The sequence below is a fragment of the Corvus cornix genome, chromosome 4 (genome assembly GCF_000738735.6).
Source record: "Corvus cornix cornix isolate S_Up_H32 chromosome 4, ASM73873v5, whole genome shotgun sequence".
Classification (NCBI taxonomy): domain Eukaryota; kingdom Metazoa; phylum Chordata; class Aves; order Passeriformes; family Corvidae; genus Corvus; species Corvus cornix.
In genome coordinates, this window is record NC_046334.1 from 56,045,571 (window position 1) to 56,059,181 (window position 13,611).

The 13,611-nt window shown below is 36.3% G+C and overlaps 1 protein-coding gene across 5 annotated transcripts in view; it reads left to right on the top strand.

Annotated features, from left to right (window-relative positions):
• Window positions 1-13,611, top strand: part of KCNIP4 (potassium voltage-gated channel interacting protein 4) — a 400,171-nt gene that overhangs the window by 35,493 nt on the left and 351,067 nt on the right. Inside the window, exons 1-2 of one of the 5 annotated variants that reach the window (XM_039550708.1) lie at window positions 5,646-5,751; window positions 6,530-6,678. The exons of 2 other annotated variants lie outside the window; for them this stretch is intronic. In XM_039550708.1, the coding sequence (XP_039406642.1) occupies window positions 6,531-6,678 (148 nt within the window). In that variant the 5' untranslated portion in view covers window positions 5,646-5,751; window position 6,530. Of the gene's footprint in view, window positions 1-5,645; window positions 5,752-5,995; window positions 6,099-6,159; window positions 6,176-6,529; window positions 6,679-13,611 lie in introns of those variants that run through there. 2 more of the 5 variants (XM_010401845.4, XM_039550709.1) reach the window with 2 other exon arrangements.

Below are 13,611 nucleotides of genomic sequence, written 5' to 3' on the forward strand. Positions count from 1 at the left end.
AAATAGGAGTTCTTCTTGTTGAAGCATGATGATATACAGATGTAGGGGAAAAAAAAAAACAAACCTATTTGTATGGAGTCATGTGAGTCTTGGGTTTGTTCATCCTGTGACTATGAGATAAAAAAATCTTTGTTTAGGAAGTTAAACAGTCCAATAGACTCATTAATTCTTCATGAGCTGTGACATTGATGGCACTTTCTGGTAGATTGCTACCCTTTTCAAGTATCAGAACATACCATTCTCACAAATAAAATGGATCAGTCCTGGCACATTTGCCTTACTTGAGTTATCTCTCTGACCTCCCTCTGCCAGAGGCTGTCTCAGTGGCAGAGGATGGACCTTTTCAGCTTTGGAACACCCAACCCAGGTAGTCTTCTCACCTATGTGATTTTACTGAATAGATTTTAAAAATATATTTTCTGAAGGTCATTGCCTTTCGTAGCAATGGCATGTGATTCTTCAAATTTGCTATGTTGCCTACGAAAAAGCTTTTAGAAATAACTAAAAACTTCGTAGGGTTTGCATACCCTTTTTATCCCCTCTCATTAATCCAATTTGCTCCTGCGATTTTGGAAAATGAAATGTTACTCTGGACCTGTAAAAAGTCTTGTAAGAATTCAGTCTTTGACATATTGTCAAGAAAGCTTCTTGGCAGCTATAAAATTATAATTTTTCACCAGTAAATACATTGTTTCTATTTGCTGAGAAATATTTATTACCACTGAAAATCTAAAACTCCCTGCCACTTTAACCAATGAAAGTATATATATGCACTCCAAACAACTGCTAATAGCAAGCAGGAATGTTTTAATTACCATTAACAATGGATTAGCATTAAAATCCTTTCTACTCATATCACAGTCACTGTCATCTCTCTTATCCCTGTAATCTGATGGGGGTAGACCTTTTCTCTCCGTTTAGTTTGGCTACTGAATCATCCAGTGAGAGCTCATCCCAATATACCTATAACCCCAAGAGGGCTCATTATGAAATCCCTCTGGCACAGCGAAGGAGCTCTCTGAAATTCCCACCCACAAATGTTTGCTCTTGGTTATGTTGCTCGTTGTTCCTGAGGCAGTCAGTTAGTTGTTGCAGGTATCACAAGGTGTTCCTGTGACCCACACAGCACTGTGAGATAACATGTGTGAACACAGATGTTTTCCTTCTAAGCCAGGCAACCTGAATGCAACCTGAAATCAATTATTAACCTCTGTTGTCCCAGCAAAGTGTTCAGAGTTAAAAAAACAAAAGAGTTCTGGAGCAGTCTGCCCCACTATTCCTATTTCTTTTCTCCTCATTTACTATACAGAGATTGTGTATTGCTTGCATGAGCAAGCAAGACCTATAGACATTTTATACATAAAGGAGGATGACCTTTATGAGATGAGGAAAAAACAAAGAGCAGTTTCCCCTATACTTGTGGAGTATTTTCAAATGCTTCCCACAGACTTTCCAGAGAGACTCGCACTGCTCAACTCTTCACTATATTCTAGACAAATTGAAATTTACCTGTTTTCTCTTGGCAAAAGTAGAACCCAAAATTTTAGTCAATGTTGAAGCATACAGGAAGCTTTTGCTGCCTGGTAATCATTCAGCCTTTTTTTTTTTTTTTTTTTTTTTTTTTTTTTGCCTATAAATGGCCAAACAAATGATGAAAAGGATAAAAAGATGTAAATGAAGTTCATGTTAATGCAACAGCAAAACTTTAGAGAGCACAATATAGTGGGGATAAATACATAGCTGATATATTTTTGCTTCCCATCTTTTTCTGTTCCATTTTTCATTTTACAGAAAGAGAATGAAATTTTCCTTTCCACTCGCAAATCCTTTCCTTCTTCTACCACAATCAGGTATCATGAAATACTATTTAAAAGTGGCTCTGCTGAGAAAAACAAAATCAAAGCAAACCCCGCTTTTCCTCTGAAGCATCTCATTGTAATATTCCTTAATATGTCAGTAGTCACCCACACATTCATCCAGAGCTGGATTCTGTAAGCTTGCCCTATTTTTCAGTATTCATTTCACAACTTATAGCTGCAATCTCTAGTGGCCCAAAGTTTTCAGCAGACATCACTGGTTTAATCTAGCTTTGTCGAAGTTAAATTATTTCTTTCTTCCAGGTCCTTGTAAGAACACACAGTCATCAGTGAAAGTTCTTGGAATACTTGTGCTAGAGTAGACAGCTAATGCAACCAGACAGTTCTGTAAAGATTTCTCCCCCCAACCCCATATAGATGCCAGTTTTGACTATTTCAGCTGGAATATTCCTAAAGTATTTCTCACGCTATAGTGATTCCTCAATAGTGAATAGCCCTTTCCAGCTGCTATTTCATTACTGAGGGAAGAATTATATAGTTTTCCATGAACCCATGTAAAGTTCAGTTTCATTTTCCAAAGATCAAATCTGATCAAGCAATATTAAGACAACCTGCATGCACCCGTGGACATGTACATACAGCTAGAGGACGTTTCCTTGTAGTTCAAATAAGTATTGCTCAAAATATCTGTAGCTGTGTGGCATCACACAGCCCTTATATGATTCATCAGCTTGTGACTTTCTGGGGTTTTTAGCTTGTATGATTTAGATCACTCATAAAAATAGTTATTTAACCATCAATAGGAAATAAATTTTATACAAAAAAGCAGCCTTGCTTTTAGGTGTAACTGATTACAGATAAAATCCAATAATATGAAATAATGAAAACCTGCTTTTTTAGGCAGTCCCTGTCTCTGTGCACTGTTACAACTGCAGCAAACAGTTTGCCTTTCCTGACGTGCATATGCTCAGGAAGATTTCAGGGTCTTGGTTACTGCTGCAGTAAGATGTAAGGGCTCAGACCAGAGGTATTTCATGTTTTATGCAGATTGTAGTTCCACATTTGTCTTGTTGTTGGTACTCCCACTGGTGCATAGGTCTGTTTATTTTCTTTCTGACCTGTTTTACTACTCACTCCCAGTTGTAAAATCTCCCCATTCCCAGATCCTGAAGTTGCTCAGGTTCTGTAGAGTGCTCTTTAAATTCCTTTTTCATTTCACCTAAATTATTAAATGACTCAATGTATTTTGGGAAAGGAAGGATCCTGTGCAGCCTGGATTGATACACTTTTCACACATGCTTTTCTCATGTTACTTACAATATGACCAGTTTTTCTATAACATTGTGTGTGATATATTTTTTACAGTCCTTGGGTTTGTAAATGTGGAATTCACTGTCAATCCATTTCCTTTTCTCAAAGTCAGAGTGCACGATCTGAAGAGGAGAAGGAGGTAAATCAAATACATATCTTCAGAAGAGTGATGTTAGTTCCTTTTATAAATCATTATTATGATTAAATGAAGTACAGCATCATTTGTTTGAAAAAAATCAGTGATACCTTGAAATTTAGAGTTCTACAGCTTAAGCTTATTTTAAACTCACTACAAAATTACAGCATGATGATTAGTACTGCAAAGAACTTCTGATTCATGTATACTTCTATTGTAGAAGAAAATTTCTATGGACTTGATTAAGGTTTGAAGTAAGGAAACATACAGTGCAATCTGAACATCTTGACATCTTCTGAACCAGTTTTAGAAAAAATACTTCCTTCTATAGATTTATCTCAAATGAATCTCTTCATATCATGGCAAATAAGACATGGTTTTCAGGTGCATAGAATGAAACCCTGAAGATTTCAGCAAGGTTTCTACTTCTCCATTCCCCCTTGAGCAGTGTTATTGAATTTGTGCTTTTATGCATCCCACCTCTGGCAAAACTCCTGTGTTCTTGTACCTCCTGAAGACTTTATTCAAATACCAATGTGGGAGCATATCCAATAACCCTCTCCCATTGCACGTGAACAGTTGCTCCATGTCTAGGCAGTACACATTCCTGTTTATTGTCCCATCATGGGAATCATTCTCCCAGAGGCTTGTCTCAGCTCCTGTGTCTGGTTCCCTATGGATTCACACTCCCTATGGATTAATGAATCTCTGAGATGAGGCCCTCTGAGAAGTGTGACAGAATATGTTGTGAGAGCTGGCCTTTGAGGGGGAACATCAAGGATTTTATAGCTGACTGTTACATGGGCAGGCAGTTTCTCTGAAGGTTTATATCCAGAAAACTTGAACTTGAATTACTTTAACAACATTTTCAAGTTTTAGCTGTTTGAAGCTATACTACGTGACACTATATTCCAGTGCTCATGGGCATAGGATTGGTTTTCTCCTTGCCCTGGACAGGAACAATATAGATATGTTCCACCAGAGAAGATGGGTGGCTTTCTGCAGACGCCTTGCACAGACTGGTCAGAAGAGAACCTCCAGTGTTCAAAGGCACGAACTCTTAATTTCTAGAGTACGTTAGTTTCATTCAAAACTGGGATGTAGGAATAGTTGAGAGCATTCTCTTTTAAAAATACCTATTATTTCTATGTAATAGCTAACACTCGAGTTTTGTTCTTGTAAATAAAAGTTTTGTTCCAGTAGTCATCTGGAAATCCAGACTGAAATTGTCTCATGAAGATGTATTTCTTAGCACAGTAAACACCAATTTAAAATTAATATTTATTCTCAGAATGCCATTTTAAAAAGATATAGGATAAAAGACCTGTGAAATATGCTTAAACTGGAAGAAGTTTTTCTGCTGAAGTTTCAGAAACTCTGTTATTGTATTGAAATTCAGTTTACTTTCTAATGGTTTGCGATGGAAATACAGCCATGTCTGGAGTGCTGTGTCATGCTAAGGACTCAAAGGACCTTATACCAGCAAGAATTATTCCGAGTGCAAATTCAAGCGTTGTTCAGTTCTAAAGAGCAGTGGGCCTGAAATATGTCCCTAGATGTGAATCTGAATGGAAGTACTTCCCTTTACTTTGGCAGCCTAAAAATCGGTTGTCAAGGATGATGCTTCTCTGTTGTTATGGTCAGAGTTTACTGACAGCTTTTTCCTTACAGCTGATTAATAGGGTGTTTCCAGAGGTGGAATTAGTGTCCTGGCCTGTGTGGATAGACCTGAGATGTCTCCAGTTGTTACAGACAGGTGTGGGGTTTTGTGTGTAACATTTTGCACAAAGCAACATACTTAAGCCGTAGTTCAAATGTCTGCAGGAAACTTCACATACATGAAAGTTGCAAATGTATGTAATTGGTATGAATATTAATTTGGTTCAAAAGGAAGCTGACTATTTAAAAAAACTTTGAGATCCAGTATCTTATAAAAAATCAATTGCAGAAAATGGAAACTTGTTCCTTTGCATCCTTTGATTTTTGCATAATCAGTAGGAGCTCCTGATGGAAGTGAAGGCAGTGAGGTGCTGTATTCCATTCTGCTTGCTTTCTTTAGGAAGCAGTAAGTTTACAATTGAAAAGGCAGCTTTGTTTATCAAACTCTGGTGTGTACTGTGTCAATTTGTGGGGTTTTTTTCCTTTGGGTCTTTCCTACCTTTTGCCTTTAGAAATTGTGTTGAATATTGTTAGATGCAGACCTTGTGTAAGAGCACGGCGTGAGGGGGAAAAAGAGGGGAGTGAGAAAGGGGCCACTTTGGTGTCCTGCCACAGGCTGGGCACAGCATCTCTTTGTAATCAGCGTGGCTCCCCTGGTGCAGTCTATGGCTGCTTGGCAAAGGGCTGCTGTGGCTGGCAGTGTGGGTCTGTCCTCAGCAGCAGTCATCTCCTCGGCATCTCCGGCTGGAGCTCGCTGAAAAGCAAACAGGAATGCTGCTTAGGAGTCTTGTGTGACCTTGGAGTAGCACCAAAGCCCTGGAACGCTGGGTATGTTCCTTTTCTTCGGCTTGTAGGCACTCAGTAGAGCTTTGGTTAGGTCCTAGTCGGTGCTGGTTGTTGCTAATGGCCTCTGGCTTCTTCAAAGTGTCAGTCTACAAAGAAAAATAATGTCATTTAGAAATGTATTGGTCTGTCTCTGTGAATGAGAAGGTAGTGTAGAGAAATGGTCCCCAAGCGTACAACTGGCTTTAAGTGGCTCAGCTGCTTTTCTGAATTTGAGTGACAGTGGCATTAAGGCAGCACAGAATCCCAAATATTCATCTTTTCTGGGTAGAGCAGCTGTCTTTCCGTAACAGCTAGGGGAATGCAGCTCTCCTCTATGACACTGATGCAAGGTAAGCTAAGATAGGAAGGATAATAGGTTCATGCATAGAGGATTACATTATTTCCTTTACCTAAACAACTGACTAAGGTAAGAGGTAAATATTTATTTACCATCTAGAGATATTATGTAATTTATATCATTTAAGTTAAAATTGGAGTTTTAAAAAGAAGTAGATAAAATCTGATTTTACCCCATCTGTTTATTTTACAAATACATTAATGTTCCAGATAAATAATTAAAACCAAAAGAATATTAATACACTAATTCCACTTAATTAATTCTGGGAATCTATGAGCTGAGAATAATGCTTAATGAAATTCTAAATCTTTTCCCCTTATCCCTAGTCCATCTTCTCTCTTCTCCCCCCATCTCCTTTACCCATAGTCTTTGGATTTAAGTTGTGTATATATCCTGCAGACTAAAGGTTAAGTTTTTGTTTAGGATGGAAGTGTTAGCCCCTGAGAAGAAAACACATGAAGAGAATGAAGATTTGCAACAGTATCCTCAGAAGCCTGCAAGCTGTAAGAAAATGCTTAGGAATTGCTGCTTGATAAAGCGAATTTTTGCCTGGAAAAGTTTGAGCTCTAAAGGTACCTTTTCTATTGAAAATTTTAGTGTGGGAGAAATTGTTGTCCTTCCAAGAATTCTGAATTTTTCATACAATGGTACTACTGAATTTAACATCAGTCAAGTTACAGGTACAAAAAGTCTCTGCTGTCTTGAGACTATTGTGCAAAGAGATTAAAAATGGTACAGCTTTGATTGAGGTGCTTTATCATAATGTGATAAAAATAATTGTACTGCATGAGTATTCATTTTGCAGCACATAAAAATACATGGTCTGCAGAAAAAAAATACTTCAGTCAGAAGATAAATGGGTAAATGTAAAACTCCAGCAATTAGGTGTATCAATTTATCAGGGCCAAACCCAAAATTCTGTTTTGATGAGTAAAACCTCCTATCATTGTTGTCAGAGTTTATTTGCATGGAAATTACATGATCAATCCCTTTGTCTTTGAGGAAATGGAGAAAGGTAACATTCTGTCACTTTTATACATAGTGATGTTATGTACTGTATTTATTAATAAATACTGAAAGAAATGCTTCTTTTTAAATTAAAAGTTGGCTATGAAATATCTCACCATTGAAAGCTGAGCTGTTTTATGAATAATAAATTAAACAGCAACCATCCTGAAACGATGGTTTATCTGCTTCACATTATTTCCCTCAGGAACATACAAACAGTTAAGAATTTTATTCAGCAGAGATTCCTCTTTTTACCATTGTATTTTTACTTTGCACTATGTAGAAACAGAAGAAAAAAAAAACTGCCCGAAACAATTATTTTGCATTTTGGCAGCATTTTTCATTCCCTTATACACAGTTTATGACAGAAAAAAACAACCAAACAAAACCAAAACCAGGTCCTCAGTATATTCAATTTGTGTCAAACAGAATGAAAAAAAAAAATGCATGACATTGCTTTGTCATGAAGAGCTAAGTCACCATAACCTGAGTGTGTGATATGTTACTTTATTTACACATTTACTTTAAAGGCTATGCTCTAGTAGCTTAGTTCCGTCTTTTAGAAATAATGTTCTGGTTAAATACAACCTACCTGTGGTTTTAAACTGCCCTGATCTCTGCATTGTCCAGGGAAATAAGTGCTTCATATGCCTTTTAATCTAAGCACAAACATTTAGCTATACTCAATTTTAAAGCTTTAAGTTAATAATTCCAACAAATGGCTGCTTTAATCACATGCATATTATGGTTTTCTAAATACATGTTTGTTTTCCTGTTACTGTGTCAGGTTGTACCTATAATTTGCTGCACTTTTTTTTTTTTTTGTATTGTTACTGGAGCTAATGAGGCAAAACCAGACTTTCTGTAACTCTTTCAGAACACTCATCCTTTTGCTCATGTGAATTTTTAGAGTTCTTTTCATTGGATTATTTATCATCAATCTCAGTAGCTTGAAGCAATCTCCTTTCTAGAAATGAGGTGAATCTAAAGCAAATTGCAGTCAAGTTTATAGGTCTGATTCTTCAGGACCTTCAAAGCTGGCTAATAATTTACACCTCCAAAAGGGTCTTAAAACAGTAAATATGTGATGATAGAATTAAGGATTTGTTTTATTTTGGTAAAGTGAATTAGCAGACAGATGAATCACTGTAAAATTGGGCTCAATTAAGTTACTCTGGGCTACTCCAACAGGAACAAAATCAGAATCTGACACACAGTTAACTCAAAATAAAGCTATTATTTTTGCTTTATGTAGAACCAAGTGAATACCATAGGGATACCTTTACAAGAAGCTTTGAATATATATCAGGATCAAGAAGACAGATATCCTGATGCACTTTCGTCAGTACTGCGCTGTTGTCCAAGGTGACCTCACTGGCCAAATTTTGTTGGACTGCAATGACAGAGCATTCCTAGTACTCATGACAGTGCTGTAGGAACTAAGAGCATGTGGTTACAGAGCTACTTGTTCAATACCTACTGTTTTCTGTTGGAAGAATGAAAGTGGGTTTCGAAATCATATTCTGGTGGCTCATTCCCACTTAGATATTCTTTTACACAAATCAGCTTCCCCATTGGTTATCTTAAGGTAATTTACACTGGTAAAGTATAAAAACAGTCATTAGGCGGTTAAGGCTTGCAGTTTAGTATTTAAAAAGCAACTGAATTTTTTTGTTCATATTTCTAAAAAATCATGATAACTCTAAATACCAGATTATTTCATAATTCATTGCCCTTGTAACACTTTGCATCTGGAAATGCTGGGAAGTAATGGATATTTGATCTTTCTTTTAAAACAGTTACTGTTTCTCCTCTACAATTCATTATTCATGTTTTAGTTTATTTGTATGATCTTGCAGCTGAATTTGTCAACATATTTTAGCTTCACATAATTAATTATTCTTTCAGAGACAATTTCCATTTTGAAGTTGGAGCAGGAAAATAAATATTTGATTTACTGCAATGTTGGGATGATTTAACTATTTTCAGAACGGAAAATCTTCACTCTTATGATAAAATTCTAGAATATCCTCACACTGAGAATGTCTTCCTGCTCTTCCTGTTTCAAAATCTAGGAATAAGAAGTATGTTATACCATAAGTACTGGAAAGATAATTATACTCAACCCTTTTGATGCAGTATTTGAACAGCATGGATTCAATGCACGACTGCATCCTCAAAAGAATGATCAAGAGAATTAAAAAAAAAAGCACACTTTATTGTATTTCAAAGAAAAGTAAATGGAATAACATGATTGTCAATGGGAAACATTTCCATACTAAACCCAGTATTTTAATCAATGCTCAAGGCTCAGTAATTTGACTAATTCCATCAGAGAGTAGTTTCAGAGAGCAGGTATCTTGTAACTGAGGCCAGAGGAACAGACTATGACAGTGCCAGGAATGCATCAGTGAGAGCTTGATACTGCAGTGAACTCTGAGCCCAAGTTTAAAGGATGTGTTGAAAAACTACCAATTTCAAATGCTCACTTTCAAAACTGGGCAGCCCTGAAGTATCCTGTCACTAAAGTGGCAGCCTCCTCAGCCTGCCTTGGGCACTTATGAGTCTTTCATGATCATTCTATGCCATGAATATACATTTACTGCAGATTTAATAAAATGCAAATGAGAGACACCAAGAGGACAACAAATTATCTCTCACGACGATAAATTTGGAGGCATTGTACTGCTGACTCTACATTTCATACTGCTAAAAATATTATACATGATCAACTGTTTACTTATTTTTTTATATTGTTTGCATTTCCTCATATCACATATTTATGAGTTGAGATATGAGTGCTTTAGGAATAATCCCAAGCTGTCAATCATCGTGTGTGTTTTTCCCTGTCAAATAGTACATTTGACAAAGTATGTAAGGAAAAAATAGCCCAAGTTATTTCAGAGCTAGTTAAAATTCTTCTTTGCCTAGGGTACTTCATACTGTCTCAGACCTTGGATAGCTCAAAAAATTCCTGCTGAAGATTGTCAGTGTCAGATTTTTAAACATGGACTTTGTGTGAACAGGGCAGTAGTTTGTCTCCTGTGACTCATTTGCCTTTGCTTGTCCTATGCAGATAAATTGACCATTGCTTTGAAATCTAGTCACATCTCATGGTCTCTCAAAGACCATGAAAAACTTTTCCTCCTAGTTGTTAAAAATTAACAAAAACCTTTTTTCATGTAGGATAGGCATCCTTTGGACTGAAATATTTTTTCAATGTCTCTCAGCATTACTTCCTGTGTGCTTTTCTATTAAGCAGTGAAGTGATGAGGCAAAGACAACATGTAAGGTTGAAAGTGATGACATCTGGATTACATACAGGGTTTGCATTCCACTATTGAAGCCCTCAACTGCCTTAATTAGAAACTAGCATGACTCATGAAACAAGATTTTTTTCCTAACTTGATTACAGAAGCAAAAGCATCTTTTTTGTTTGCTTGTGCATGGAGTGATAGTTCCTGAAATCTGCCTGGTCCTAGTCAACCTTCCCTACAGGAAAAATATGAAATAAATGGTCATAAATATGAAATATGAAATAAAAGTGTCAGAAAACAACAATAAATAATGGATATTCAGTCTCAGGAGTACCGTATACTCCTGACTTCATTCCCTTGTCCCAGCAGCTGCTCTTTACTAACAGTCTTCTACAGGATTGCTGATACACAGTTCAGATCTTAACTTGTCCAGTAATTGAATTTTTATGGCCTGTCAGATGTGTCATTTTTTACTTCATGTCACTTCAAACTACATCCTGTATTTTTTGTGGGTTTTTTCCCCTCAGCTTTCTCACAGATACTTTGAGCATTGTTTGGTTTCTGTTGAAATTGCAGATTTACATGAGAGGGCGATAGGATATATTTGTCCTATGTGCCTACAGAACTGCAGTTCACATGGATTTGCAATTTTGAGTCTGGAAGCCTTGAAGAGAAAAAAAGAGGAGGGGGAGGGAGAGGGCAGAAAAAGAAGGAGGAATTGAGGAAGGGAGAGAGAAGTTGTGGAGAGACCAAGGACTTTATCCCTTGCTGAACCTGCTTCTCCTTTCCATTCTAGATGGTCAACATGTAAATACTTAGATCATAACCCTATGCAATATTTCTTGAATGCTGAAAAAGGAGGCTTTGCAGTCTATTAGTGCATGTAGTAATGACTGACGAGATTAACATATCTGAGATTTTATGCTCCGAACACAAAAACTTGGAAATCCATTTAAAAATTGAACCTTTAGTGGTTTTAGGCAATACAGAAATCTTTATTTTGTAAAAACCACAAAAAGAAATTTACTTGAGGATTCAAAACAAGCAACGATGAGCCCACTTTGTCTATTTGAAATATTTATTGAAATGTTTTACGATTTGATGCTGCTGCTCTTGGTGTACATGTTAATCTTAAGTAAGTTTGCTACCCAGAACTTCGACCCAGGAAAACTTACAGGGTGAAAAGCTTATTCCCTTTGTGTCTTTGAATGATATTTTTTCAGAATTAATGAACATTTCTCAATATTGCTTTGGGTATTTCTTTAATTACAATGAACTGTGAATTAGCACTGTTTTCTTATTTGGCTCTATTAAGTCAAGGTTTCCTGTTGCCTCATACCTTCTGGCTCTCAGTGCAAATGATCCATTTTATGTTGAAGTTTTACCTTCTGAACAAATATTGAATCCATTGTATATACATATTCTTTCAACTCACTGAACTGGATGGAAAATGGGAATATACTCCCTTTAAATGTAAAAGTGTTGTTGTTAAGTGGACATTTTTTTTTATTTCAGATTTTTTCCTTGAAACCAATATAGGATTCTATTCTTAGCTAAATCATTCTTCACATTAGAATAAAGATGTAGTTGTATATATTTACTAGGTATGAGAAAACTGTTTTAAAAATGCTAAGAAAAGGAAAAAAGATGAGGGGTAATAACCTGTTTTTAGTATTTTTTCTTTTGCTTTACACTAAAGCCTGTGCTTACAATCTCAGACAAAGGAGTATTAAGTTACCTGGCAAAAAGGGGCACCTTGTAGTTTTTTTCCCTTCTTGCCAAATGCTAACTCTGAAAGACAAATCATGGCAATAAAATAAGAGACTCTCCCTGGTGAATTTTCTTTTAAATTTGTAGCATGGAGAGATCTAATCTCAGTATGACTTCTAATACTCTCTTCAGGGCAGCAGTAATAGTTAATGTCACAAATTAACAGGAAAGTGTACTATTTAGGAATTCTTGCTGCCTTTCAGTTCAGTAAAATAGGAATTGGAAAAACATTTAAAAAACACAATTTAGAATAATTCCAGAGTGATTAATGTTTTGAAGAGGGGTTTTACTGCGTGTTTGTGTACAGAATTGTTAAATGGAGTAGTGCCTATAGGTAATGAAAATGTGAGGCTCTGACACACACTTTTGTATGTATAAAATTAAGTTGCATCATTTTTGGATTGAGAAAGTTCAATAATCACTCTCCTATATTTCTCATAAGAAACACCCCATGAACATATATCTTATGAAGCTTTTAATTCTTCTTAAAGTTTTAAAATTGATAGTTAGAGGCCACAGTCATTACAAAAAATCTTGCAGCTTTACTCTGTACTTACAAGGTTTTTAAACGTTTCCAAATTTTAAAATAAAGTGGCCGAACTCCTGCAATAACCACTAGTTTACAGTCTGGGGAGAATTCATACATGCATCTTTGGAGCCCTTGAAACAGTTATTAGTGCCTATAAAAGTAAGTATTATCCATAACTAAGTTTTTAAAGATGCTTAATACAAAGATAGCAAGTTGCAAAATGCAGATTATGAAGTCAGTTCTTCTTAGAGTGAATGTGCCTGTAATGTAAGGAGAATGATATTTTGTGGAAATCAGATTTCCTTAGGGTTTGACATTCAAAGGATAAAACGTGCTCCACAGTTAACCCCTAAGAAATAAGACTCACAATGGTGTGGGTGTATCACTTAATGGAGTTTTTGCTTTATGCTTCCCTGGATATATAAACATTACACAACAAAGTGTTTCTCCTTTTCTCTTGGAGGTTTGTTTCCTTCATGTCAGAATGGATTTTTATGGTCTCCTGCAATTGCCACCATTCTAATTCCGGCATTGCCGTTATCAGGAGGGCCAGGATGCTGGAAGATGAAGCCTTAACTCATGGAAGATTGCTGCCTAAAAGCTCTGCATTTGCACAGCAGCACATTGAACTCATGAGCTTTTTTGCTCTTTGTGTCTCTTTCTCTTCTTACAGACCAGTATTAGCATGAAGCAGTTTGCATAAGCGTCCTAAGAGTGCACAATTTAAAATTAGCTCTAATTAAGAGCTATGAACAGACCCTTTTTATTAACCATTTAGTTTTTGACTAATCATCACAAATGTGTGTTTTCTTTTCATATAAAAAGCATGACTGGTTCAAGCTGACTGGAACCTTTCCAGGAATGTCACTCTGGACTCTACATAATGAAATTTTATTTTTCTGTTGAGATCATTAATCCTACTTGCCGTAGATCGCCTTATT